Source organism: Geotrypetes seraphini, chromosome 2, assembly GCF_902459505.1.
Source record: "Geotrypetes seraphini chromosome 2, aGeoSer1.1, whole genome shotgun sequence".
Lineage (NCBI taxonomy): Eukaryota > Metazoa > Chordata > Amphibia > Gymnophiona > Dermophiidae > Geotrypetes > Geotrypetes seraphini.
The window spans coordinates 505,470,816-505,495,350 of record NC_047085.1 but is presented as its reverse complement, the minus strand read 5'-3'; the positions used below and the strand labels follow the sequence as shown (position 1 = coordinate 505,495,350).

General features: G+C 44.8%; 1 protein-coding gene across 3 annotated transcripts in view; it reads right to left on the bottom strand.

Annotated features, from left to right (window-relative positions):
- The window catches only part of LOC117354559 (oocyte zinc finger protein XlCOF6-like), a 37,534-nt gene extending 16,644 nt beyond the window's left edge, over positions 1-20,890 (bottom strand). For 2 of the 3 annotated variants that reach the window (XM_033932296.1, XM_033932298.1), the window contains exons 1-2: positions 20,737-20,890; positions 11,744-11,870 (exon numbers count right to left, since the gene is read on the bottom strand). In XM_033932296.1, the coding sequence (XP_033788187.1) occupies positions 11,744-11,870; positions 20,737-20,796 (187 nt within the window). In that variant the 5' untranslated portion in view covers positions 20,797-20,890. Of the gene's footprint in view, positions 1-4,583; positions 4,632-11,743; positions 11,871-20,736 lie in introns of those variants that run through there. The other variant, XM_033932299.1, reaches the window with a different exon arrangement.
- Between the last annotated feature and the right edge of the window lie 3,645 nt (positions 20,891-24,535).

Below are 24,535 nucleotides of genomic sequence, written 5' to 3'. Positions count from 1 at the left end.
GCCGCCGCCAGGCTCTGCATATCATACCTCTGACGAACCCTCTTGGAGGTGCAGCGGGCAGGAGCAAGTTTTCCAAACTCCTGCCCCGCTAATAACCGGCTGCGCGGATCCAGTTTCTGCAGCTGAGCGGCACGATCAGCAGCGCGATTTGGCCAAAAAATAAAAGACATTCGATCAAACTTCAACAACATCTCGTTTACAAGCTCCCCAGATCCTCTGAACCAGGATCATCACCTGTCCTTCAGTACACTTTCAAAATTCAAACCCTCTTCTTTAGCCGAACTACTGAAAGCTATCCAATCTATGAATACCTCTAACAATCCCTTAGAGAATATTTCACCTTCTATGCTAAAACTTCTTCTCATCATTTGGTCCATTCTTGCAAGAAATGATCACCCAAAGTCTTTCAACTAACGTTCTCCCGAAAACTTGGAAATCAGCCCTAGTTTTTCCCAAACTAAAAAACCAAAACCTAGACGAAACCCAATGCTCTAATTACCGGCCTATTGCCGATTTACCCTTAATTTCCAAACTCACTGAAAAAATTGTTTTTCGCCAACTCTCTGAATTTTTCGAACAAACAAACGCCCTTCATCCAAACCATATGCACACTCAGGGGGGAGGGAGGATTTAGGGAGAAAATTTTTATAACTATGTTTATAATAATAGTATAATATGTTTTATATAGAATAATTGATGAAGGGTGGGTTGGTAGAGTTTTATCATTATGGTCTATTAGATTTTATGTGTTAGATTTTATAGTGCTATATTGGAATCAATTTATGATATATTGCTGTGCACTTGTTGTTTGATTTAAAAATGAATAAAGAATTAAAAAAAACAAAACTGGGTTTCGCATTAACTACTCAACTGAACTGTCTTTACTCGGCCTCATCACCACCATTTACTACTTTCATGATCACAGAAAATCAGTTCTCTTGATATCCCTTGATCTATCGGCTGCCTTCGACACGATTGATCATGACCTTCTCCTCAACCATCTTAAAAACAGTGGCATAACTGACTCCGCTCTTCTTTAGTTTTCCTCTTACTTCACCGATCGGAATTTTCAAGTAAACTCTAAAGGAACATCCTCTTCCCCAATCTTTCAAACCTATGGTATCCCACAAGCTTCTATTCTCTCCCCCCCTACTATTCAATATTTTCTTGGCCCCTCTCTTGACTTTAGCTCAGTCTACTGGATTCACCCCTTTTGCCTACGCTGATGACATTCAACTTCTTCATCCAGCAAACATCAACGACATCCAAGAAATTAATCTCAAACTGGAGAAAATCAGCTTATGGCTACGAACCAACAGACTTTCATTGAACATAGCAAAATCACGAGGGATCCTATTCCCAGTCAAAAACAACCACACCATACTTGGACAAATATTTATCGACTCCGCTCCCCTCCAATTCGAATCCAAATTAAAACTACTAGGAATCATCTTTGATAAAGATCTCAACAAATTAGCTCACTGACTAAAAACTGCTTCTATAAACTCCGTTTAATTTGTTCCATAACCTCTGTTCTAGAACCTGCGTCTATCCAAACCCTAATCCATTCACTGATCATCTCACACATACACAACTGTGATTCACTATACCATGGAATAACTCAAAAGGAAATCCATCGACTTCAACTGTTTCAAAATACCATGGTTAAACTCATCTACAAAGCCAAAAAATACGACGTCACCCCGCTCCTCTGAGAATCACATTGGTACCAGTCTCACATAGAACATAAAATACTCCTACTTGTCTTCAAAATTAAGATCTCCCACACATCTGCCTTCTTAGACAAATATCTTATCTCACACACCCCATCTAGGGCCCTTAGATCCTCTGATCAGAACTTACTGACAGTTCCCTCAATCAAAGACTTTTACTATACTAGAAACACCATCTTTCCCAAAATTGCCCCTTCCCTCTGGAATGCAATGCCACCGCATCTTCGCTGTGAAAATTCCTTAAACAAATTTAAAATTAACCTCAAAACATTTCTATTCAAAGATGCATATCAAAACAAAACAAAAAATAAATAGAGAATCGCTTTTAAGAAGCGACCCACGGTTTTTCCTCCTGTTTTATCCTCTCCCTCTCCCTCTTCCCTTCCTTTTATTTTTATTTTCTTAATGTAATTAAAATCTCCTTCCCCCTCTGCTCCTCTTCAATTTTGTCCTGGAGCAAGTCCAAATTCTGGGGATTTGATTCTTAACTTGTAATCTCATGTTAGAAACACAGAAGATGTCGGCAGAAAAGGACCATAGCCCATCAAGTCTGCCCACTCTAATGACCCAACCCCCCTTGATTTTACCCACCCTAGAGATCCCACATATGTATCCCATTTCCTTGATTTTGTATTTCTTTTGTTAATTTGCAGATTTAGAGCTGTACTGAATAATATATTTTACTATTTGGATGAATACTGAGGAAGAAGAATCTAGAATAAGACCTGCATGAACAAGTCGGCGAAGATCCCTGAAACCCCAAAAAATAAAGTAATACTTCTAAGAGAGACATTTTGCTTATGAATTCAAGCCTCTGGACAATCATATTTCTGCCTGTAAGCAGGAGACAAGATGCTCTATGAGAGATTTACCTTTGCTCTAGTAACTGGCAGAAATCTGCTGACTGTGACATCATTGGATAAACTCAAGCAACAGTACAGGATAAAATGTCCTACCAAAGAATTATCAGAAATATTGACAGAACTACAATCAAGCTCAGGACAGAAGAGGCCTGTCCTCAGCAATTATTGCCTTAGTATTAAGAATGCAGTGTCAGGGAAATAGAAAGGTTAGTTTGACACTAGGTGATGTCATGCTTCAATATGGCTACATGACAAGTGTATAGACCATACAGCCAATAGAAGTAATGCATGTGACAAAACAATGGAAAGTGAGTATGTAATCTGTAATTAGGTGATACCCTAGGCTACTGAACTAAAAGTATGTGGCATAAGTGGCATGCCGGCTGGCATAGCCCGGGGAAGCAGGGGGAGGAGAGAGGGAGAATGGATCCATGAACAGAAGCTGGACACTCTGGCCCTGATTCTGCAAAGTGCGTCCAGATTGTAGGCATCTGTAGGCGTCCTACAGCTGTCTAATCAGCCAATCGGAGGCACGTTTTCTAAAAAAATGCTCCCCAGGCAGGCCGCCTATATTGAAGGCGCCTCCAGGAGCCTAGGGAGGCCCAAAAGCCCATCTAAGCTCGCCTAAGGCTAGGCGGTAGCCTTTGGCGAACCTAGGCGGCCCTGTACGTCTCCCTAGCAGAGCGGGAGACGCTTACAATGTAGGCTAGCAAAATGCTGGCCTACATGGTAAGTAGACGCGGCAGCTATACTTTATCGCTGCAAGGGATCTCCCTGCGGCGATTAGAATAGCAGCCGCAGCTACGGCCGCCAATCTCCCCAACCCCCCCCGCCCGATATTCGCAGCAAGAGAGTGCCAAACCCCTCCTGCCGAAAGAACCTGCCCCCCCCCAAAGATCACTGGCAGGAGGGTACCCAACCCCTCCTGCTGGACCCCAACGACCCCTCCAACCAAACCTGCCCTAACCGCCTTCCCCGGACCCTCCCCAATGGCCTCCCCGAAGATCGCCGGCAGGAGGGTGCCCAACCCCTCCTGCCGGACTCCTAAACGCCCCCCGAAGATCGCCAGCAGGAGGGTGCCCAACCTCTCCTGTCGGACCCCCCCCAACGAATCCCCACCCCAGAACCCCCCTCAAGCTTACCGCCAAGTTGGCCGAACTGGTCTTCGCACCGTCTGGCCAGCAGGCCCGCCTCTGTCCAAATGAGGCGGGCCCGCCCCTCCCCTGCCCAACCCACAGGATCCTAGGGCCTGATTGGCTCATGCACTTAAGGCCCCTCCTATAGCGGGCCCTGACCGGCATCATTGCATTCATACATGCCCCCAACCCCCATGCAGACACCCCGAGCAACATTAAATCTCCCCCATGTACACGCACCCCTTCTGTAGCATCAATCTCACCGATTCACTCCCCTTCTAATAGATCCTTTGCAATACAAGAACCCCCCGTTAACCACCCCACTATATGTTATCAACCCCACTCCCAAAGAACAGAAGTCCCAAAATGTCCACCCCATCAGGCCCCCACCCCTAATACACTACCTGGATTTATTAGTCCTTGGGGTGTAGTGGGGTAGAAGCAATGCACATTCACTCCCACCAAAACCTCTAATTGTAATATTACAATATTACAGTTAAGGGTCTGAGCAGTAGTGGCTCATGGCCAGTAGAGGGCGATGTCTGTGGGACAGTAATGGAATGGACATCAAGACATGATAGTGCAGTATTTTGTGGAATTTTTCTACAAAAATGGCCTGTTTTTCGTATGATTCTGGGTAACTCTAGTTAGATACAAGCATATGTGTTAGTTAAGGCCACGCCCAATAGAAGCGTACGAAAAATTGGTGAATGAAAATCTGAATATGGATGTAGCCAAGGCCAGAAAAACACACTACAGATTAATATTAAGGAAAAGTATAATAATATTATTTTTATGTACTTTGCTATTAAGCAAGAATCATAGAGGAAATCAGGTAATGGGTAACATACTTCTAGAGGGATTAAGAACTCCATCTTGCAGTAAGAACTCCATTTTGGGTTCTGTCTTTCTGTCTTCTTTGTTCTCTCTGCTTTTCTTTGTTGAGTTTTCCCGCTTCTAGCCTCGTGGTTCTAATTGATACCAGATGTGCCTTAGGCTGGGTAGGAAGAGCATATTAGATCACATATCCCAAACTGAGATATAACATGTATTAAATATGAATGACATATAATGTGTGAAGCTATGAATGTATGGATGTGGGCCCCAAGTATGAATGGATTGTGTACTTAAAGTGAAATGTTTTATATAAAAAATCCTGAGCACATCTGGAAATAATTAGTCAGAGGCTGCTGTTCTAGCCTCAAACATAGGAGAGGCCCATGCTCAGGACTGTGTAGGTGTAACATGAAGCTGTCAGCTTAGGGAGAGGGGGAAATAGCCCCTCCTTCTCCTTGACTGCCTTCTCCTTTTTCTCTAAGGCTGAGAGGGAGGCTGAGAATATCTCAGCACCCTTTTAACAAATGCAGATCCTCTTAATAGGGCATATTGGATATGTTATAAAATGTTAATGTATATTCAGAAAGGAATGTGAACAAATATGATTTCTGAAACTTTTAAACATATAGAGGGTGACTAAAGTAGGGAAAATCTGTTATAAATCCTGTGTTTTAGGGTAGCACTGATAGAACCTGCAGTTTTGTTTAAAATACTGTGTTTTAGGTGGTATAGAGCCTATATTTCTGACTCACTAGTTTTTAGCCATTGTGTTTGATTAGGTGGAGAAGGGAGGGGCTCTGTTTTACTTCTAAGGTTAATTGCATTATCTTTGGGACATTGTTGAAACAAGGCTGCCCTGTGAACTTCTAAAAGCTAAGTTACTCACCATTTCATATTCTGCTCTTTTCACTGGTTTTCAGCATTATATCTGCTTAATTTCTCTTCTCCTCCCTGTTTCTTACTAAAAAAAAATATAAAAAAGCACAAAAAAATCCTTCTCTTTCCTCTGTTAAATCTTATTTCCTCTTCCTGCAGTTTTGTTTAAAATACTGTGTTTTAGGTGGTATAGAGCCTATATTTCTGCCTTACTAGTAGTCTTACTTATAGTCCCACCAACCCCAGGGACCACTATTCATATATAGAGACCCATATAATCAGGACTACTCAAATCAAGTCACTTCACAACCAATCAAGATGACCTTTATTCTATGCAATCACTGTGGTGCTTTAATTCCAAGACATACTATTTGGAGGCTTAAGGCTTGCCCCATCTGTCTTCAACTTGCCAGTATTAAGGAGGAGCTCTGCAAACTTAAACAGGAATTGAATACAATTAAAGCAGCTTCCATCACTCCACAAAATCATACCAACTTACCACCTCTACCTCAAAGAATAAAACAGCCCAGGAATAAATGGGTCACAGTAGGCTCAGGAAGACTGCGACATGTAACACAGAAACATCCACCTTCACTAATATTACCTCTACAGAATTCCTTCGCTCCACTGGTGCACTGCGATACTCAGGAAAACAGAAGGGAGGTGGGACTGGAACCAATGAAGGAAACTCAAGAGAACAAGAGCACCCTAAGTACAAATAAAAAAGCCAAAAACAGAAAACTATTACTGTTGGGGGATTCCATCATCAGAGGCATTAACCTTGGAACACAAGGTGAGGAGACCAAAATAGTGAAATGTCTTCCAGGATCCTCAGCTACCAGGAGTTCCAGGCAAATACTGACTATAATTAAGGAAGAAACTAAGGATTTTAACACTGATGTTGTTATCCATCTGGGAACAAATGACCTGGCCAACAACTCCACACTTGCAGCACAGAAAGCTTTTCGGGAGCTTGGTGAGGGCGTGAAACCTTTTGTAAAGACTTTAGCTTTTTCTGAAATACTGCCTGCATATGGAAAGGGAGAGCAAAGAGTGAAAAACACAGAGGACTTTAATAGATGGCTCAGAGCCTGGTGTCATCAAGAAGGCTTCAGGTACATAGGAGGATGGGGAAATACATGGAAGGACAAGAAGCTATATTGCACTGATGGGCTACATATTACTACAGCAGGAAAAAGAAACCTTGCAGAGAAATTTAGACAATATTTTTCTAGGCATTTAAACTAGAAGGTGGGGGTGGTGTATGTACGAAGGACAATTATAGAGACCATCCCCGGCAAAAGAAAAGATGTGATAGTAGTAAAGACTGCAACATAAGCAATATCAGCAACTCATTTCTTAGTACTGCAACGGAAAGTGAAACGACACAAAAATCCATACGAAAAAGGAGATTATCGCTGAAAAATAGCTGGAAAGCGATGACCACAAATGCTCGCAGTCTAAGCAACAAAGTTCATGATCTGCAAGCCCTGATATTAGAGGCAGATCTAGATATTGTTGCTATCACAGAGACATGGTTCAGTGAATCACATGGATGGGATGCAAACATACCGGGATATAATCTTTTTAGGAAGGACAGAGATGGTCATAAAGGTGGAGGAGTAGCTCTCTATGTAAAGATCAATATCCAAGCGACCGAAATGCAAGGGACCTGGGGAGAGGAAGAAGCGATATGGATTGCTCTGAAAAGAGAAGATGGAACTTCTATCTACGTGGGTGTAGTCTACAGACCTCCGACTCAATCGCAGCAAATTGATAAGGATCTGATTGTGGATATCCAAAAGTTTGGAAGGAAAGAGGAGGTTCTGCTGTTGGGAGATTTCAACCTGCCGGATGCGGACTGGAATGTTCCGTCTGCGGAATCGGAAAGAAGTAGGGAGATTGTGGATGCCTTTCAAGAGGCTCTGCTCAGACAAATGGTGACGGAACCCACAAGGGAAAAAGCGATATTGGATCTGGTCCTCACAAATGGAGAGAGTATCTCTAATGTTCGAGTGGGTGCTCACCTGGGTAGTAGCGATCATCAAACGGTTTGGTTTGATATAACGGCTAAAGTGGAGAGCGGCCGCACGATACTTAAAGTCCTAGATTTCAAACGTACGGACTTTAATGCAATGGGAAAGTACCTGAAGAAAGAGCTGTTAGGATGGGAGGACATAAGAGAAGTGGAAAGACAGTGGTCTAAGCTGAAAGGAGCGATAAAAATGGCTACGGACCTTTATGTGAAGAAAATCAATAAAAACAAAAGAAAAAGGAAGCCGATATGGTTCTCCAACCTAGTGGCTGAGAAAATAAAGGCGAAAGAGTTGGCGTTCATGAAATATAAAAAAACCCAAGAAGAGGAGAGCAGAAAGGACTACAGGGTGAAACTGAAAGAAGCCAAGAGAGAGATACGTTTGGCGAAGGCACAGGCGGAAGAACAAATGGCTAAAAATGTAAAAAAGGGAGATAAAAATTTTTTCAGATATATTAGTGAAAGGAGGAAGATAAAAAATGGAATTGCTAGGCTAAAAGATGCTGGGAACAAATATGTGGAGAGTGATGAGGAGAAAGCAAATGTGCTAAACAAATACTTCTGTTCTGTGTTCACAGAAGAAAATCCTGGAGAAGGACCGAGATTGTCCGGCAAAATTACACGAGAAAATGGAGTAGATTCTGCACCGTTCACGGAGGAGGGTGTTTATGAGCAACTTGAAAAACTGAAGGTGGACAAAGCGATGGGACCAGACGGGATCCATCCCAGGATACTAAGGGAACTCAGAGAGGTTCTGGCGAGTCCTATTAAAGACTTGTTCAACAAATCTCTGGAGACGGGAGTGATTCCTGGGGATTGGAGGAGAGCGGATGTGGTCCCTATTCATAAAAGTGGTCACAGGGATGAAGCAGGAAACTACAGGCCGGTGAGCCTCACTTCAGTTGTTGGAAAAATAATGGAAGTGTTGCTGAAAGAAAGGATAGTGTATTTCCTTGAATCTAATGGGTTACAGGATCCGAGGCAACATGGCTTTACAAAAGGTAAATCGTGCCAAACGAACCTGAATGAATTTTTTGATTGGGTGACCAGAGAGCTGGATCGAGGACATATGCTAGATGTAATTTATTTGGATTTCAGCAAAGCCTTTGATACAGTTCCTCATAGGAGGCTGTTGAACAAACTTGAAGGGCTGAAGTTAGGACCCAAAGTGGTGAACTGGGTCAGAAACTGGCTGTCGGACAGACGCCAGAGGGTGGTGGTTAATGGAAGTCGCTCGAAGGAAGGAAAGGTGACTAGTGGAGTCCCTCAGGGTTCGGTGCTGGGGCCAATCCTGTTCAATATGTATGTAAGTGACATTGCTGAAGGGTTAGAAGGAAAAGTGTGCCTTTTTGCAGATGATACCAAGATTTGTAACAGAGTAGACACCGAAGAGGGAGTGGAAAATATGAAAAAGGATCTGCAAAAGTTAGAGGAATGGTCTAATGCCTGGCAACTAAAATTCAATGCAAAGAAATGCGGAGTAATGCATTTGGGGATTAATAATAGGAAGGAACCGTATATGCTGGGAGGAGAGAAGCTGATATGCACGGACGGGGAGAGGGACCTTGGGGTGATAGTGTCCGAAGATCTAAAGGCGAAAAAACAGTGTGACAAGGCAGTGGCTGCTGCCAGAAGGATTCTGGGCTGTATAAAGAGAGGCGTAGTCAGTAGAAGAAAGAAGGTGTTGATGCCCCTGTACAGGTCATTGGTGAGGCCCCACTTGGAGTATTGTGTTCAGTTTTGGAGACCGTATCTGGCGAAAGACGTAAGAAGACTTGAGGCGGTCCAGAGGAGGGGGACGAAAATGATAGGAGGCTTGCACCAGAAGACATATGAGGAGAGACTGGAAGCCCTGAATATGTATACCCTAGAGGAAAGGAGAGACAGGGGAGATATGATTCAGACGTTCAAATACTTAAAGGGTATTAACGTAGAACAAAATCTTTTCCAGAGAAAGGAAAATGGTAAAACCAGAGGACATAATTTGAGGTTGAGGGGTGGTAGATTCAGGGGCAATGTTAGGAAATTCTACTTTACGGAGAGGGTAGTGGATGCCTGGAATGCGCTCCCGAGAGAGGTGGTGGAGAGTAAAACTGTGACTGAGTTCAAAGAAGCGTGAGATGAACACAGAAGATTTAGAATCAGAAAATAATATTAAATATTGAACTAGGCCAGTTACTGGGCAGACTTGCACGGTCTGTGTCTGTGTATGGCCGTTTGGTAGAGGATGGGCAGGGGAGGGCTTCAATGGCTGGGAGGGTGTAGATGGGCTGGAGTAAGTCTTAACAGAGATTTCGGCAGTTGGAACCCAAGCACAGTACCGGGTAAAGCTTTGGATTCTCGCCCAGAAATAGCTAAGAAGAAAAAAAAAAAAAAAATTTTTAAATTGAATCAGGTTGGGCAGACTGGATGGACCATTCGGGTCTTTATCTGCCGTCATCTACTATGTTACTATGTTAGGAATTTTCTTTGTCTAACTTTAAACACCACCTCTGTTAGTTTTGATTGGTCCACACAGCCAATGATGTCACACTGGACTTAAGGTATATAATAGGGAGCTTCGAAGTATCGAGTTGAGTTCGTTATCAGAAGGCCAGCATTTTGGCAACTATAACGACCTCCCGCTAACGCAACTATTCTTTATTCTTTTGGTTTCATAATCAAAAAATAAAAATAATAAAATAATTGATCGCTGGAATAGTCTTCCACTGCATGTGATCGAGGCCAGCAGCGTGCCTGATTTTAAGGCCAAATGGAATCGTCACATGGGATCTATTCACAGGGCGAAGGTAGGGGAGGGACATTAGGGTGGGCAGACTAGATGGGCCTTGGCCCTTATCTGCCGTCTATTTCTATGTTTGGTAAAATCTTGCGTTAGCGTCATTTTCCATATTTTTGTTATTTTTCACACCTTGAGTGAAAGCTAGCAGCGTAATTGGTAACTGCAGCTTTATAAGTGCGCTGGCGTCCAATGCCCATGCTCAGGTCACAAGTCCATAGATGCGCATTTTCTTGCAAAACATTTTGCCCACATATAGAAATCAGTGATATATATAACCATTTGTCTGTAAACCGCTCTGAATCCAGCAGGAGATACAGCGGTATATAAGACACCATTAGCACACAGCATAACATAGCGTAGTCCCCATCCAGGGCGTCCCTTCCATCTAACCTTTATTTTGATTATATGTGAATAAAAATAAAATTAGGTTTGAAGGTATTTTCATTATTTACAATTTTAAGCATAAGATGACATTTTCCTTTAACATATTGTGGGGAGGGTTTGATTGTTCCCTCCCAGTCCTAGGGTTGTCTGCTCCCAAGCAGGCAGTTTCAAAACCCAAATCAAGAATAGTTCATAGCATACATTCAGCACAAGTGCCTTAAAAGTCCTCACAAGCCTCTGGCCAGTTCCATTCACTGCCAGGTCAGGAGAGTGCTAGGTTTTGCCAAAACAAAGTCCTTAAATAGACTTTCAAAAATTCCCACCCAGGATGTATGCAAAACCTCTCCCCAAAATACAATCACTCCTTAGCTTGTATCCAAAAAAATAGTCTCTCAAACAGTTCATAAGCACAAACAACACTCACTGTTTGAAGGTGGAAGTCAAGTTCACCTGCATAGGCTCAACAATCACAGGAGCAAACTCTGTCCGGCTTTCTTCCAATTCCATGTCCTGTTCTTCTGGAATATTTAATTCCTCAGCCTGGCCAGCCTCTATCACCTCCATAGGAATAGGCTTGTTGCACCTGCTTGGCTCCCTGGGCTCTCTAGGGAGAAAGGGCTTAAAGCTTCTCCCTAGCTGGCCTCCTCTCCTGTTCTCTACACCAGGTTTAAATATCTTGGGGCGACGCCCTGCAGTGTCAGCCCTGGCAGTGTTCCAAGGGCCTCTTGAGCTCCCCCGGTGGTCAATATAATTATCAAGCTCAGAAACTACCTGTCCCTTCCCAATTCCTCCCCGGGGTTTCTTTTCTCCTCCATTTTCTTTTGTCCTAACTGGGACCTGGGCAGGGAGTATACCTGGCTGGTCACAATATTTAACAACTTTAAAGAATAAAGGGAATATGTTTTACCTGTGATTGAAGATGCAAATTGCTGTCTATAGTATCACTGATGTGATCAACTGAGTGTAATGGTGTTTGTGCAAAACCTTATTTTTAATATATTTTGTTATGTGATTTTTTTTCATCTTTCTCCATTAGTTTTTCACCTTTATGATGATGTCTCAATACTGATAAAAAAAATTGTAAACTTATCTCTTACCCAGTGAGATGAGGGTCTGATAATTGTCCATCATCACCTCCCTGTAAAGTTCCTTCTGCTCTTCATCTAAATAAGCCCACTCCTCTTGAGAGAAAGAGACAGAGATATCCTCAAACCTCAGCCGCATCTGAAACACAAACAAGAAACACACTCACAATCTTCTGAATGGCAGGCAAAAGTTTGCTGGATGTCTACACTTTAGAACCACAATGGGGTGAAATGTCAGCGGCTAAGTAGGTTTTTGTGTAAAGCAAGTAGACAGCAGTGACACCAAATGAAAAATTATGTCCCACCAGTTAATTTTCTTTCCTTTAGACCCAGCAGATGAATCCAGAGACTAGTTGGATAGCACACATCTACCAGCAGGTGGAGATAGAGAACTGATTCGCAGGTGTATATTTTAGATGAAGTCCCTCTTGCCAGCCAGTATCACTTTCGGGCCCTTACAACCTCTTATGCGGTGACCTTAACCTACATTGAGAGAATCCAGATCTACCTGAATCCACCGAATGCTGGTCCTTTCTAACCTCCCTAAGCTTCCCTCACTCCCCCCCAATATCAACTCACACAAAAGGCCACCAACTTGTATCACTGACCAATTCACATTCAACAAACCCTACCGATTGATATCAGAAACCTAGTCAGACTCACTTTGGTCTGACCACAAAATATGCAACTTCGAGTTGGAATGGCAACAGACATCAACCACGAGGAAAGCTAAACACAAACCCACTCTATTTAAAACTAGCAGAGGCAAACTCAACCCCGTAGAATTCTGGTCTCACTATGACATTATCCACAACCATGATGAGGATCCCAACCTCTTCATGAACTCCTGGATCTCCACCAGCACCCAAATCCTAAACGAAATGGCCCCACTGAAGAAAAGAAGGTTCAGACCTAGAAACCTATCGGGTTGGTTTGACTCAGAGCTCCTTGGGATAAAGAGAGAATTAAGAAGATTAGAAAGGAAGTGGACAAAGTTAGGAACACCAGAATTCAGAGACGCCTGGCGCCAAAAGCTAGCTAACTACAAAAACACCATCTCTAAAAAGAAAAAAACCTTCTACGCCAACATTATAGGCAACACCTCCTTAAACAGTAGCAAACTATTCAAACTAGTCAACGACCTGTTTGACACCCACCCCTACACAAACCCAGTAGAAGATTCCACGATCACAGCACACAGCATGGCCGATTTCTTCAACTCAAAAATATCTAAATCAAGACTTGCCCTCCCAAACACACAAGACTCCCACTGGAACTACACCATCCTCCAGGACCCTGACTCCTCTTCTAAAGCCGACATGAGCTGGTCCAACTTCAAGGAAACTGACTGGCTAACGTTCATCAAGTACTACAATAAATATACAAAATCTTACTGCTAATTAGACCCCTGCCCCCCTAACATGATGAAATCTGCCCCCATTAGCTTCAAAACCAACCTTCTAATCTGGATCAATCTACAATTATCCGTTGGGAAATTCCCAGAAGACCTGGGCCAAATTATTATTATCCCTATAAAAAAGAACAAAAAAGAAACAACCAACAACATCTCAAACTACAGACCCGTCGCAAATATCCCTCTGGCTGCCAAATTAATGGAAGGCCTAGTAAATGCTGACCTAAACAACTACTTAGACAAATTCAACTTACTACATACCAACCAATCTGGTTTCAGACCCGGCTCCAGCACCGAAACTATAATGGCCTCCCTTCTAAACTTCCTACACTCCCTTCTCAGTCAAGGCTCCAATGCTCTGATCCTCCAACTGGATCTAAGCAGCGCCTTTGACCTAGTTGACCACTCCATCATGCTGAACTGTTTGGAGTCAATAGGCATCTCAGGAAACACCCTTACCTGGTTCCGGAGATTTCTCGAATTCAGGTCTTATCAAGTACTCAAAGATGATAATCTCTCCTTCAGCTGGAACAATAACTGTGGACTCCCCCAAGGCTCCCCGCTCTCACCGACCCTCTTCAATATCTACCTCATCTCATTGGGACACCTATTACAGAGCTTAAACCTCACCTTCCACATTTACGCTGACGATATCACCGTCGTACTTCCATTATCCGATATTTTGCCGAATTTCATCACTCACCTATCCAATATCCTAAACCAAATAGAACTTTGGATGAAGGCCTACAAACTCAAACTGAACACAGAAAAAACCAAATTTTTCCTAGCCTCTCGCAACGAGCAGATAAAAGACAACAAGATTCACGTGAATGGCAAAGACTACAAAATTGATCAATCTATTAAAATACTAGGGGTTACCCTCGACAGACACCTAACCCTAGAAAAACACACGGATCTAATGTTCAAAAAATGTATCTCTACCCTTTGGAAACTTCGCACCATCAAAAAATTCTTCGACGAATCATCCTTTCGTCTACTAGTACAAGCCTCTATCTTGAGTACTCTGGACTACTGCAACTTCATATTTTTGGGAGCATACAAAAAGTCCCTCCACAAACTAAGATTAATCCAAAACACTGCCGTCCGTCTCATCTTCGGACTCAAGAAATGGGAACATATCTCTCCATATCTCCAATTACTCCACTGGTTACCAGTAGAATCCAGAATACTTTTCAAGTTTGCCTGCATCAGCTTCAAAGCGATCTTCGGGATGCTACCAACTTACCTAGCTTCCCAATTCCTCGCCTACTGCCCAAAAAAGACCTCCCGCAGAACAAATCTCTTTACTTACCCATCCCTGAAAACATGTCACTACAAGAAGTACCTAAACAGAATGCTTTCTTTCCAGGCAGCCCAACTGAACACATGGCTAGCAAAACCAATACCCGAAGCCACATCATACGCTGACTTCAGAAAATCTCTGAAGACCCATCTCTTCAACACCACCTAAACTCTCCCCCCCTACCAGTTATAATCCTCCTCGAAAGTCCTCCCCCTCCCTTTTCCCTTCCCCCAAAGCTTAATGCTGTACACCTCTCTTATGCACATTATAGATATCTAGCAGTAAACAGCATTTATCTCTTGTAACTGTTCATATTGTATCATCCTAAAACTTAGTATAACATCCGGTACCTATTGTAAACATCCTGTAACTGTTCTCTTGTTATTATCTTGTACCTTATTGTAAATACCTGCTCACTTTGCATTATCCTGAATCTTATTGTAAACATCCTATAACTGTTCTCTTGTTAATATCTTGTACCTTATTGTAAACACCCCAGTACCTACTCACTTTGTATTATCCTGTATCCTATTGTTAACACTGTACTCTCTCCAGACACGACTTTCACTGTAAACCGCTTCGAACTTTTAGCGGTATATAAGAAATAAAATTATTATTATTATTAAAGTCCAAGCATCCGAACAATATAGTTTGCAACCCATATGTAAAATAATTCTGACCCCCCCAACCATGAGAAAGCACCTGCGAGAAAAAAATCCATGAACAATACCTATCGGGTGGGGCTCTGAATTTATCTGCTGCATCTAAAGGAAAGAAAATTAACAGGTAGGATATAATGTTTCATTCCTTAGCGCCATCAGCAGATGAATCCAGAGACTAGTGGGATGTAGCAAAGTAATCTCAACTCAGGCGACGCGAACATGCCGCCTCTGCGAGCACCAAAGCACCTAAGGACACCTCCGCGCACTCAGCCACATCCAAGCGGTAATGCCTAGAGAATGTGTTGGACAACGACCAAGTGGCTGCCCTACAAATCTCTTCCAGGGAAAAGCTCCTGGACTCCGCCCAAGACGTAGCCATCGCTCTTATCGAATGAGCATGCAGAGCCACTGGCACCTACTTACAAATAAGCAAAAGAAATAGCCTCTCAGATCCACCGAGGCCTTAGAAGCCACCAAGCCCTTTCTAGTACCTGAAAAGAGGACAAAGAGGTGATCCGGACGTCGAAAGTCATTAGTAACTTGAAGATAGTGCAAGACCATTCTCCTTACATCGAGCAAATGCAAGGCAGGAAACCTCGACCCCCCAATCCTCTTTTCTGAAGGATGGTAGAAAGAGGACCTGATTGACATGAAAAGGAGACATCACCTTTGGAAGAAAGGAAGGAACCGTCCGAATTGAAACTCCAGCCTCTGAAAAACGTAAGAACGATTCCTGCAGGATAAAGCCTGCAACTCAGAAACCCGCCTGGCCGAACCCAGGGCCACCAGAAAAATCACCTTTAAGGTAACATCTTTGAGTGTGGTGGTATCCAAAGGCTCGAAAGGCGCCCCTTGCAAACTTTTAAGGACCACCCTCAGACTCCAATCCGGACAGGGGGCTGAATACGGTTAACCCCCTTAAGGAACCTTACCACATCAGGGTGAGACCCTAAGGATAAACCAGACACCTTCCCTTTATAACAGGCAATAACCACTACCTGTACTCGAATGGAATTGCAGGCTAACCCTTTAACAACCCCTTCTTGCAGGAAGGAAAGAATCTGAGAGAGGGAAGTCTGAAAAGGAGGAAACCTTAATTGAATGCATCAAGCTTCAAACACCCACCGGAGCCGGGAGCTGGATGAAGCTATACTCACCCTCTCACCATCCGGAGATGAAACCCTCTCCACAGAAACCATGAGGCCCTGGGAGAACCGAGGGCCTATCCCACTGCCCGAGCTTGCTCCCTGAACCTGTGGAGGAGCCGGAGAACTTGCCGCAAGGGAATGCAAGGACCCACCACTGGAGTACCCATCTCCTAGGGAACCAAAGGACCCCCTGGTGGGCCCACAACACCCTGGAAGGGAGCCCAGGGCCCTTCCGACTGTAAGGAACCAGAACTAATAGCCCTAAGGCTCACCACAGAGATGCCCAGAAAAAATCTGCGCCTGGAAAAAAGCAATCTCAACCGTGACCTTTGCTCTCTACACAGAAGACCTCCGAGCCTTATGGAAGCTTGGCCCATTCCACCAGCAATGAGGCCATACACCCCCTCATTCACTTGGCGGAAGGAGCCAAAACCCCATCATTGTGAAGGGCGTGAGGACTGAGGAGGATCCACCCTCAAGGCCAAAGATTTGGCAGGGAGAGAAGGTCGCTGCTGCGTAATCCTGGACCTGGCACTATAAGCTGCCAAATAGGAGGCCCTATATGCCGATTTCCCCGGGCGATACCTCCTGGTATCCTAAAAACGTGGCCTAGATGAGGGAGACCTAGGTGCCCCTCTAGACCTATCCTCTGGCATCTTTTGAGACTTAAGCGTCTCCAAAATCCTTCACCAATTTATCCAAATCCTTCCCAAACAGCGACCTGCCCCTAAAGGGAAGACGCACCAGGCGCAATTTGGAGGTGGCGTCCGCTGCCCAATGCCTTAGCCATAGGTGCCGCGTAGAAACTACTGCCAGAGCCATCTGCTTAGCTGAAGCTCTAATCATATCGTATGAGGGATCCGCCAGATACGCCAGCCTGGACTCCACATCCGGAAAATCTGGGGGCAAGAGCCCCACTGGCCTCTACCAGTAAATAACTGGATCCACTGAAGACAGGCACGTGCTGCATAAGAACTGCAGATCGCTGCCTGTAGAGTCAGGGCTGCCACATCAAATGAAGACCTTAAAGAAGACTCTATCTTCCTATCTTGAGGGTCTTTCAGAATAACACCTCCATCAGTAAGCAGAGTAGTCTTCCTAGTAACTGCCGCTACTTAGGAAGCTTAAACCTATCCTGCTCTTCAAGCGTCACTGGATACAATGAATGCATAAACAGTGCCACCTTGAGGCCAGGATCAGGCGTAGTCCATTGCTCAGAAATCAACTCCTGCATGGCCTCATGCACAGGAAAAGTCTTAGTGCCTGCCATAAGGGGATTGAATACCGCCCCCCCCCCCCTGTATCCGGCAGGGAAATGTGCAGACAGTCCATAGTTTTAGACATGAAGGCCGCCACTTCCTCCCTATGGAACAGGCATAGCGCTGCGGGATCATCCCTACCAGCCTCTTCTACACTCATGTCCTGCACCCTGGCCTCCTCCACTACTCCCCCGGAACTGAACAGACGTAGAGGGTTCTCTGGGTAGGCCAAAGCCTCGGGCACCCTTTGCCTCTTGGCCCTTTTGAGACCCAATTTTGGCTGAAAAGCCACCCCCTGGGCTAGGCCACCCTCACAGAGCCCCCTCCCTCCGTCCGGGCTTGTCTTCTGCTGCGAAAACACCTTGTGCAGCAGAGGCACGAACTCCAATGAGAGGGAACCGAAGGCCACAAATCCTTCCGGTGCCGCCGCTCCCGGCGGTAGCACGTCCTCTGCTGCCGCAGCTGATATGCTCAGCCGCACCTCCAAAGCCAAGGCCAAATCTGGTTCTGCCTTCTTCTTCCTGAGCGCGTCTCTGGCGCGGGGAGGAGGCGCACCTTCCAGTGCAAAAACAGTTGCTACAGTGTCTTCCACGCAGCTGGCCGAACACAGCCTTGAAACAGAGTGGTGCATTCCGCACCGCGAACAACGCTTCACAGCCTCTGCTGCCATGTCTTCCCCCTCCCGGCAAGGAAATACAAGGGTACTCATGTGCTCCTGTCCCAATGGCCCACTCCAGCACAAAGCCCCAACGCTGTACCAGCAAACCTGGTCCAAAGCCAAACGGCAGGGTTTTTTTTTTTTTTTTTTGGGGGGGGGTTTCTTATGGGAAAGAAGCCCTCTGGACCAGGAAACTGTTTTCACGGGCGGTGAGGGTGGGGAAGGGTCCTGGAAGGGCCCATGTGTTGCCCCCAAAGTTGGAACTGAAACCTGTTGACACCCCTAAGCTCAACCGGAGCCGAAGCAGCAGAAGCAACAGCCTTCCACACAGGAGCCTCAGAGATCCAGGAACTATGGGAACAGCAACCATCCAACCTGCTGGAGATAGAGCATACTGGCTAGCAAGAGGGACTCCATCCAAGATATACCCCGTCAGTCAGTTCTCTAGCTCCACCTGCTGGTAGATGTGTGCTATCCCACTGGATTCATCTGCTGAGGGCGCTTGTGCCAGTCTCCAGCCCCAGCTCTTGGGCTCCCACATGACAAAACTGCAGGACGTTGGGGGCAGATTCCCACCTGCTCAGAAGCTCCTGCAGCCATTTCCCTCAACTGGAGGCTCTTTCTCTGGCCAACCATTTGTCTCTTCCGGCGCTGGAGGAAGGGAAAAAAGGGCAGAAACTGAGATCTGGAGCTGATGATTTCCGGTTTCTCCATGGACAAGCAGGATAACAACATGTGGGGTGACGTCACAGCTGACGTTGCCTAGCGGCCCTTATCAAAGAGCTCAGAATGAACTTAAAGTTCTGAGCTCATGCACTAGTTCCCTACCCACCTGCAGTCAATAGTAACAGAACACTCTAACCGCCGCAGCGAACAGTTAGCCAAACGTGCCCTTGTCACATTTGTTATTTTATTTAGCTAGTCAGTCGTTTTTAGTTAGATTTGACCTACAACATGGAGAAAAAACCTGGCTTTAAATCTTGCTCATCTTGTTCGCCAAGAACGTCTATCACAGACCCTCATCTACTATGCCTAAAATGTCTGGGATCGCAGCACGATTCAGACTCATGTCTACAATGTGCTGCATTAACCAAGACAGCACATAAGGCAAGAGAAAACAAGTGGAAACTTCTTTCACAAGAACCTGTTTCTGCTCTACCGAGTACTTCTCTGCCTCTAACTGCACAAAAACGCTCTCAGGCTGATCCAAATGAAGGTGAGATTGAAAATAATAATCACCGCAATCTGACCTCAGTTTCGAGACCTGCACGAACATCAGCTGATCCACGGACATCGCGAACCACAAGGACGTCGGCTGAAGTCTCCGAATATAGACGCCGACAGGAATCGGATGCCTGCAGCAGTAATTACCGACGCCAGCATCGGCATCATTTGGAGCAGCACTCCCGACATTCAGGGGAGGTATCAAGGCATAGACGTCGATCGAAGGAGCCTTGACATCATCATAAGGAGGGCCATCGGCATCATGGACACCGGCACCACCCCTATTCATCACAGGATTGCCCTACACGTCGATCATCCAAAGGATACAGACGTCATCGGGTTTCTCATTCCTCATTGGATGAGAACAAATGTCAATCACCAAGGGATCGTCGACTTCATCAAGGAGAGGGACCTTACAAACATTATTGAAGCAGTTCTTCTGCAGATAGCCTTAGCTGTGTTACTCTGCAATCTGAATCTGCGTCTATGTCTCTTCACCAAGGAAGTGTACCCGTAAAAGGAAACACTTATCTGCTTCTCCTCCACACTATACTTTATCTCCACCTGATTTGTCAGGTTATAATAATGTACAGTTAGATCCTATAGGATCTACTCCTGTGCAGTCTAGTTCTAAAATTCTGACAAAAATGTTGTCACCACCTCAGCCTCATCCAGTTTTTACTGAATTATGGAGGCAGTTTTTGGAAACTCATTATGGCATGCAATCTGCCACCTTAAATTCGCAAACTATTCCTAATAATTTTTCTAAACCAGAATTAAATCAGGAATCTAATGTGCCCTTAATTCCTCCTCAATTGGTTATCTCCACAACAAGTCACAACTTCAACATCAAATTCTCCTCCTCAAACTTCTTCTGACCAAAGGATCACCCCAAATACATTATCTGATCCTTCTCCACCTATGCCGGAGAACCAGGATCCACCGGAGGATACTTCATATCCAACGTTTTTACAAAAGGTAGCAAAGCAATTAAACTTGTCTGTTTCAGACAAAACGGGTCTTAGAAATAAATATCTAAAAGCATTAAAGTATTTAGAGGTACCCAAGGTACTTATTGCCTTACCTATTCATGAACATCTTCTATAGAATCAAACTAATATCTGGTATGAACCCCTCACCTCTCAAGCTACAGGTAAAGGTATAGAACCCAAATATAAGGTGCAAGCTGCATTGGGACACAATAAACTTCAATTGTCCCACCAGCATGTGTGCTATCCCTCTGGATTCATCTGCTGAGGGCACTTGTGCCAGTCTCCAGCCCCAGCTCTTGGGCTCCCACATGACAAAACTGCAGGACGTTGGGGCCAGACTCCCACCTGCTCAGAAGCTCCTGCAGCCATTTTTCTCAACTGGAGGCTCTTTCTCTGGCCAACCATTTGTCTCTTCCGGCGCTGGAAGGAGAGAGAGAGAGAAAAGGGCAGAAACTGAGATCTGGAGCTGATGATTTCCGGTTTCTCTGCAAACGATGGAACGGAGACAGGAAGTCTGTTGGGCACAGCTTGAACACGTCACAAAAGACAGGCGGAGCTTCAGATTGACAGACGCATTTCTTAGTGTTGATTGGTCAGAATGGTCCCCGGGGCGGAGAGAGTAGTACAAGGGTTAGCCCTCTATCCCTGATTGGCGGAGGGAGGGGAGAAAAGGAAGGCGTTTCAACTCCTTCTGCTTCCCATTGGTCAGAATGTTCCTGGAGGCGGGACGAGGAAGTCCTGAGGGGGGAGGAGCAGCAGTCTCTCTCCCCCAGCGCTGCTTCTAGTGACCCTCTAAAGCCCCCAAAGGCAAAGCGGGTTCCTATGATCTTAACAGTGGTTTTCTCTGCAGCTATTATTGTGTTCTGTTTGATGGCTATTGCACAATCATTTATGTACACTGTTGAAAAGAAAGGAACAAAAAAACCATCCTGATATCACTGTTCCTTCTAAACTGTGCAGGACATCCGGGAAACCCCAGAAGTTGTTTTAAAGGGGGAAATTTGTCCCAACCCCCCACCTCCCTCCTCCCCAGCCACTGCATTGACTCTGCAGGGAGTCAGGCAGCAGCAATGAGGGAAGTCTGCTGCCCCCTTCCATCCCAATTGTAGCCAGGATCCTGCCCCATCCTTTCCCCAAACAGCAGCCGTAGTAAACAAATGCAGCCATGGCAGGACTTTCTCGCACCTCCCGCAGCTGCCAGCTGTGCTCCAGAACAAGGAAGTGACAACACAGTGACCTGGCAGTGGCGGGGAAATGTAAGAAGGTCCTGTGGTGGCTGGATTCAAGTTTGCTCTTGGGGTGAGAGGTCCCGGTATAAGAACATAAGAATTGCCGCTGCTGGATCAGACCAGTGGTCCATCGTGCCCAGCAGTTCAGTCCTGTGGCAGCCTTTAGGTCAAAGACCAGTGCCCTAACTGAGACCAGTCCTACCTGCGTACGTTCTGGTTCAGCAGGAACTTGTCTAACTTTGTTTTGAATCCCTGGAGGATGTTTCCTCCAGAAGAGCATTCCAGAATTCTACCATTCTCTGGGTGAAGAAGAACTTCCTTACGTTTGTACGGAATCTATCCCCTTTTAATTTTAGAGAGTGCCCTCTCATTCTCTCTACCTTGGAGAGGGTGAACAACCTGTCTTTATCTTCTAAGTCTATTCCCTTCATTATCTTGAATGTTTTGATCATGTCCCCTCTCAGTCTCCTCTTTTCAAGGGAGAAGAGGCCCAGTTTCTCTAATCTCTTGCTGTATGGCAAGTCCTCCAACCCCTTAACCATTTTAGTCACTCTTCTCTGGACCCTTTTGAGTAGTACCGTATCCCAATTCATGTACAGCAACCAGCGGAAATGAACACAGTAAACACACACACGCAGTCTAAAAGTTGGGATGGAGGCGCTCCCTTTAGGATAACTCCGAACCCTTTTATTGAGTTTCTTATGCTAATTACATCAAAGTAACTCCCTCGATTACATATCTAATGATTGGAGGATATAAAGTTCATGGTGTCTACTCTGTTACAAATCTTGGAATCATCTGCAAAAAGGCACACTTTTCCTTCTAACCCTTCAGCAATGTCACTCACAAACATATTGAACAGGATCAGCCGCAGCACCGAACCCTGAGGGACTCCACTACTCACCTTTCCTTCCTCTGAGCGACTTCCATTAACCACAACCCTCTGGAGTCTGTCCAACAGCCAGTTTCTAACCCAGTTCACCACTTTGGGTCCTTACTTCAGCCCTTCAAGTTTGTTCAAGAGCCTCCTATGAGGAACCGTATCAAAGGCTTTGCTGAAATCTAAGTAAATTACATCTAGCATATGTCCTCGATCCAGCTCTCTGGTCACCCAATCAAAAAATTCAGTCAGGTTCATTTGGCACGATTTACCTTTTGTAAAGCCATGTCGGATCCAGTAATCCATTAGATTCAAGGAAGTATACTATCCTTTCTTTCAGCAACACTTCCATTATTTTCCAACAACTGAAGTGAGGCTCACTGGCCTGTAGTTTCCTGCTTCATCCCTGTGACCACTTTTATGAATAGGGACCACATCCGCTGTCCTCCAATCCCCAGGAACCACTCCCATCTCCAGAGATTTGTAGAACAAGTCTTTAATAGGACCCGCCAGAACCTCTTTGAGCTCCCTCAATATCTTGCGATGGATCCCATCTGGTCCCATCGCTTTGTCCACCTTCAGTTTTTCAAGTTGCTCATAAACACGCTCCTCTGTGAACGGTGCAAAATCTACTCAATTTTTTAATGTTACTATGCCAGACAATCTCAGTCTTTCTCCAGGATATTCTTCCATGAACACAGAACAGAAGTATTTGTTTAGCACGTTTGCTTTTTCCTCATCACTCTCCACATATTGCTTCCCAGCATCTTTTAGTTTAGCAATTCCATTTTTCATCTTCCTCCTTTCACTAATATTTCTGAAAAAAATGTTATCTCCCTTTTTTTATATTTTTAGCCATTTGTTCTTCCGCCTGTGCTTTCGCCAGATGTATCTCTCTCTTGGCTTCTTTCAGTTTCACCCTGTAGTCCTTTCTGTACTCCTCTTCTTGGGTTTTTTTATATTTCACAAACACCAACTCTTTCGCCTTTATTTTCTCTGCCACTAGTTTGGAGAACCATATCGGCTTCCTTTTTCTCGTTTTTATTTATTTTCTTCACATAGCCATTTTTATCGCTCCTTTCAGCTTAGACCGCTGTCTTTCCACTTCTCTTATATCCTACCATCCTAACAGCTCTTTCTTCAGGTTCTCTAGTTTTTATTTAATCATTGTAAATTTTTCTTCGTCCTATCTAACTGCTGTAAACCGAGTTGAGCTTGTTAAATTGATGACCCGGTATATAAAGTTAAGCTTTAGTTTAGTTTAGTACTCTCCCATTTTATTAAAGTCCATACGTTTGAAATCTAGGTCTTTAAGTATCGTGCGGCTGCTCTCCACTTTAGCCATTATATCATACCAAACTGTTTGATGATCGCTACTTTCCAGGTGAGCATCCACTCGAACATTAGAGATACTCTCTCCATTTCTGAGGACCATATCCAATTTTGCTTATTCCCTCATGGGTTCAGTCACCATTTGTCTGAGCAGAGCCTCTTGAAAGGCATCCACAATCTCCCTCCTTCTTTCCGATTCTGCAGACGGAACATTCCAGGCCGCATCCGGCAGGTTGAAATCTCCCAACAGCAGCACCTCCTCTTTCCTTCCAAACTTTTGGATATCCACAATCAGATCCTTATCAGTTTGTTGCGATTGAGTCAGAGGTCTGTAGACTACACCCACGTAGATAGAAGTTCCATCTTCTCTTTTCAGAGCGATACATATCACTTCTTCCTCTCCCCAGATCCCTTGCATTTCGGTTGCTTGGTGTGGGAGTTTTGCATTTATAGGTTTTAGACTTTTCTAAAAATAGTATCTATTGTTGTTAAGTACATACTTTCCAGCAAGTGGTATACCGGGGTGGGGGAGGGGAGTTCATCCTCTCCAAGTGCAGACTATGAGGAGGGTGCTCCCGGCCTTGGAGTCATGGTCCGGGAACTTCCCTTTCCGGCAGTGCCGATATTGGGCCTTCCTTTCTGCTGGATTCTGCCTTTGTGGAAGCAGGCAGTACCTGGCAGAGCAGCGAGTTGACAAAACTGA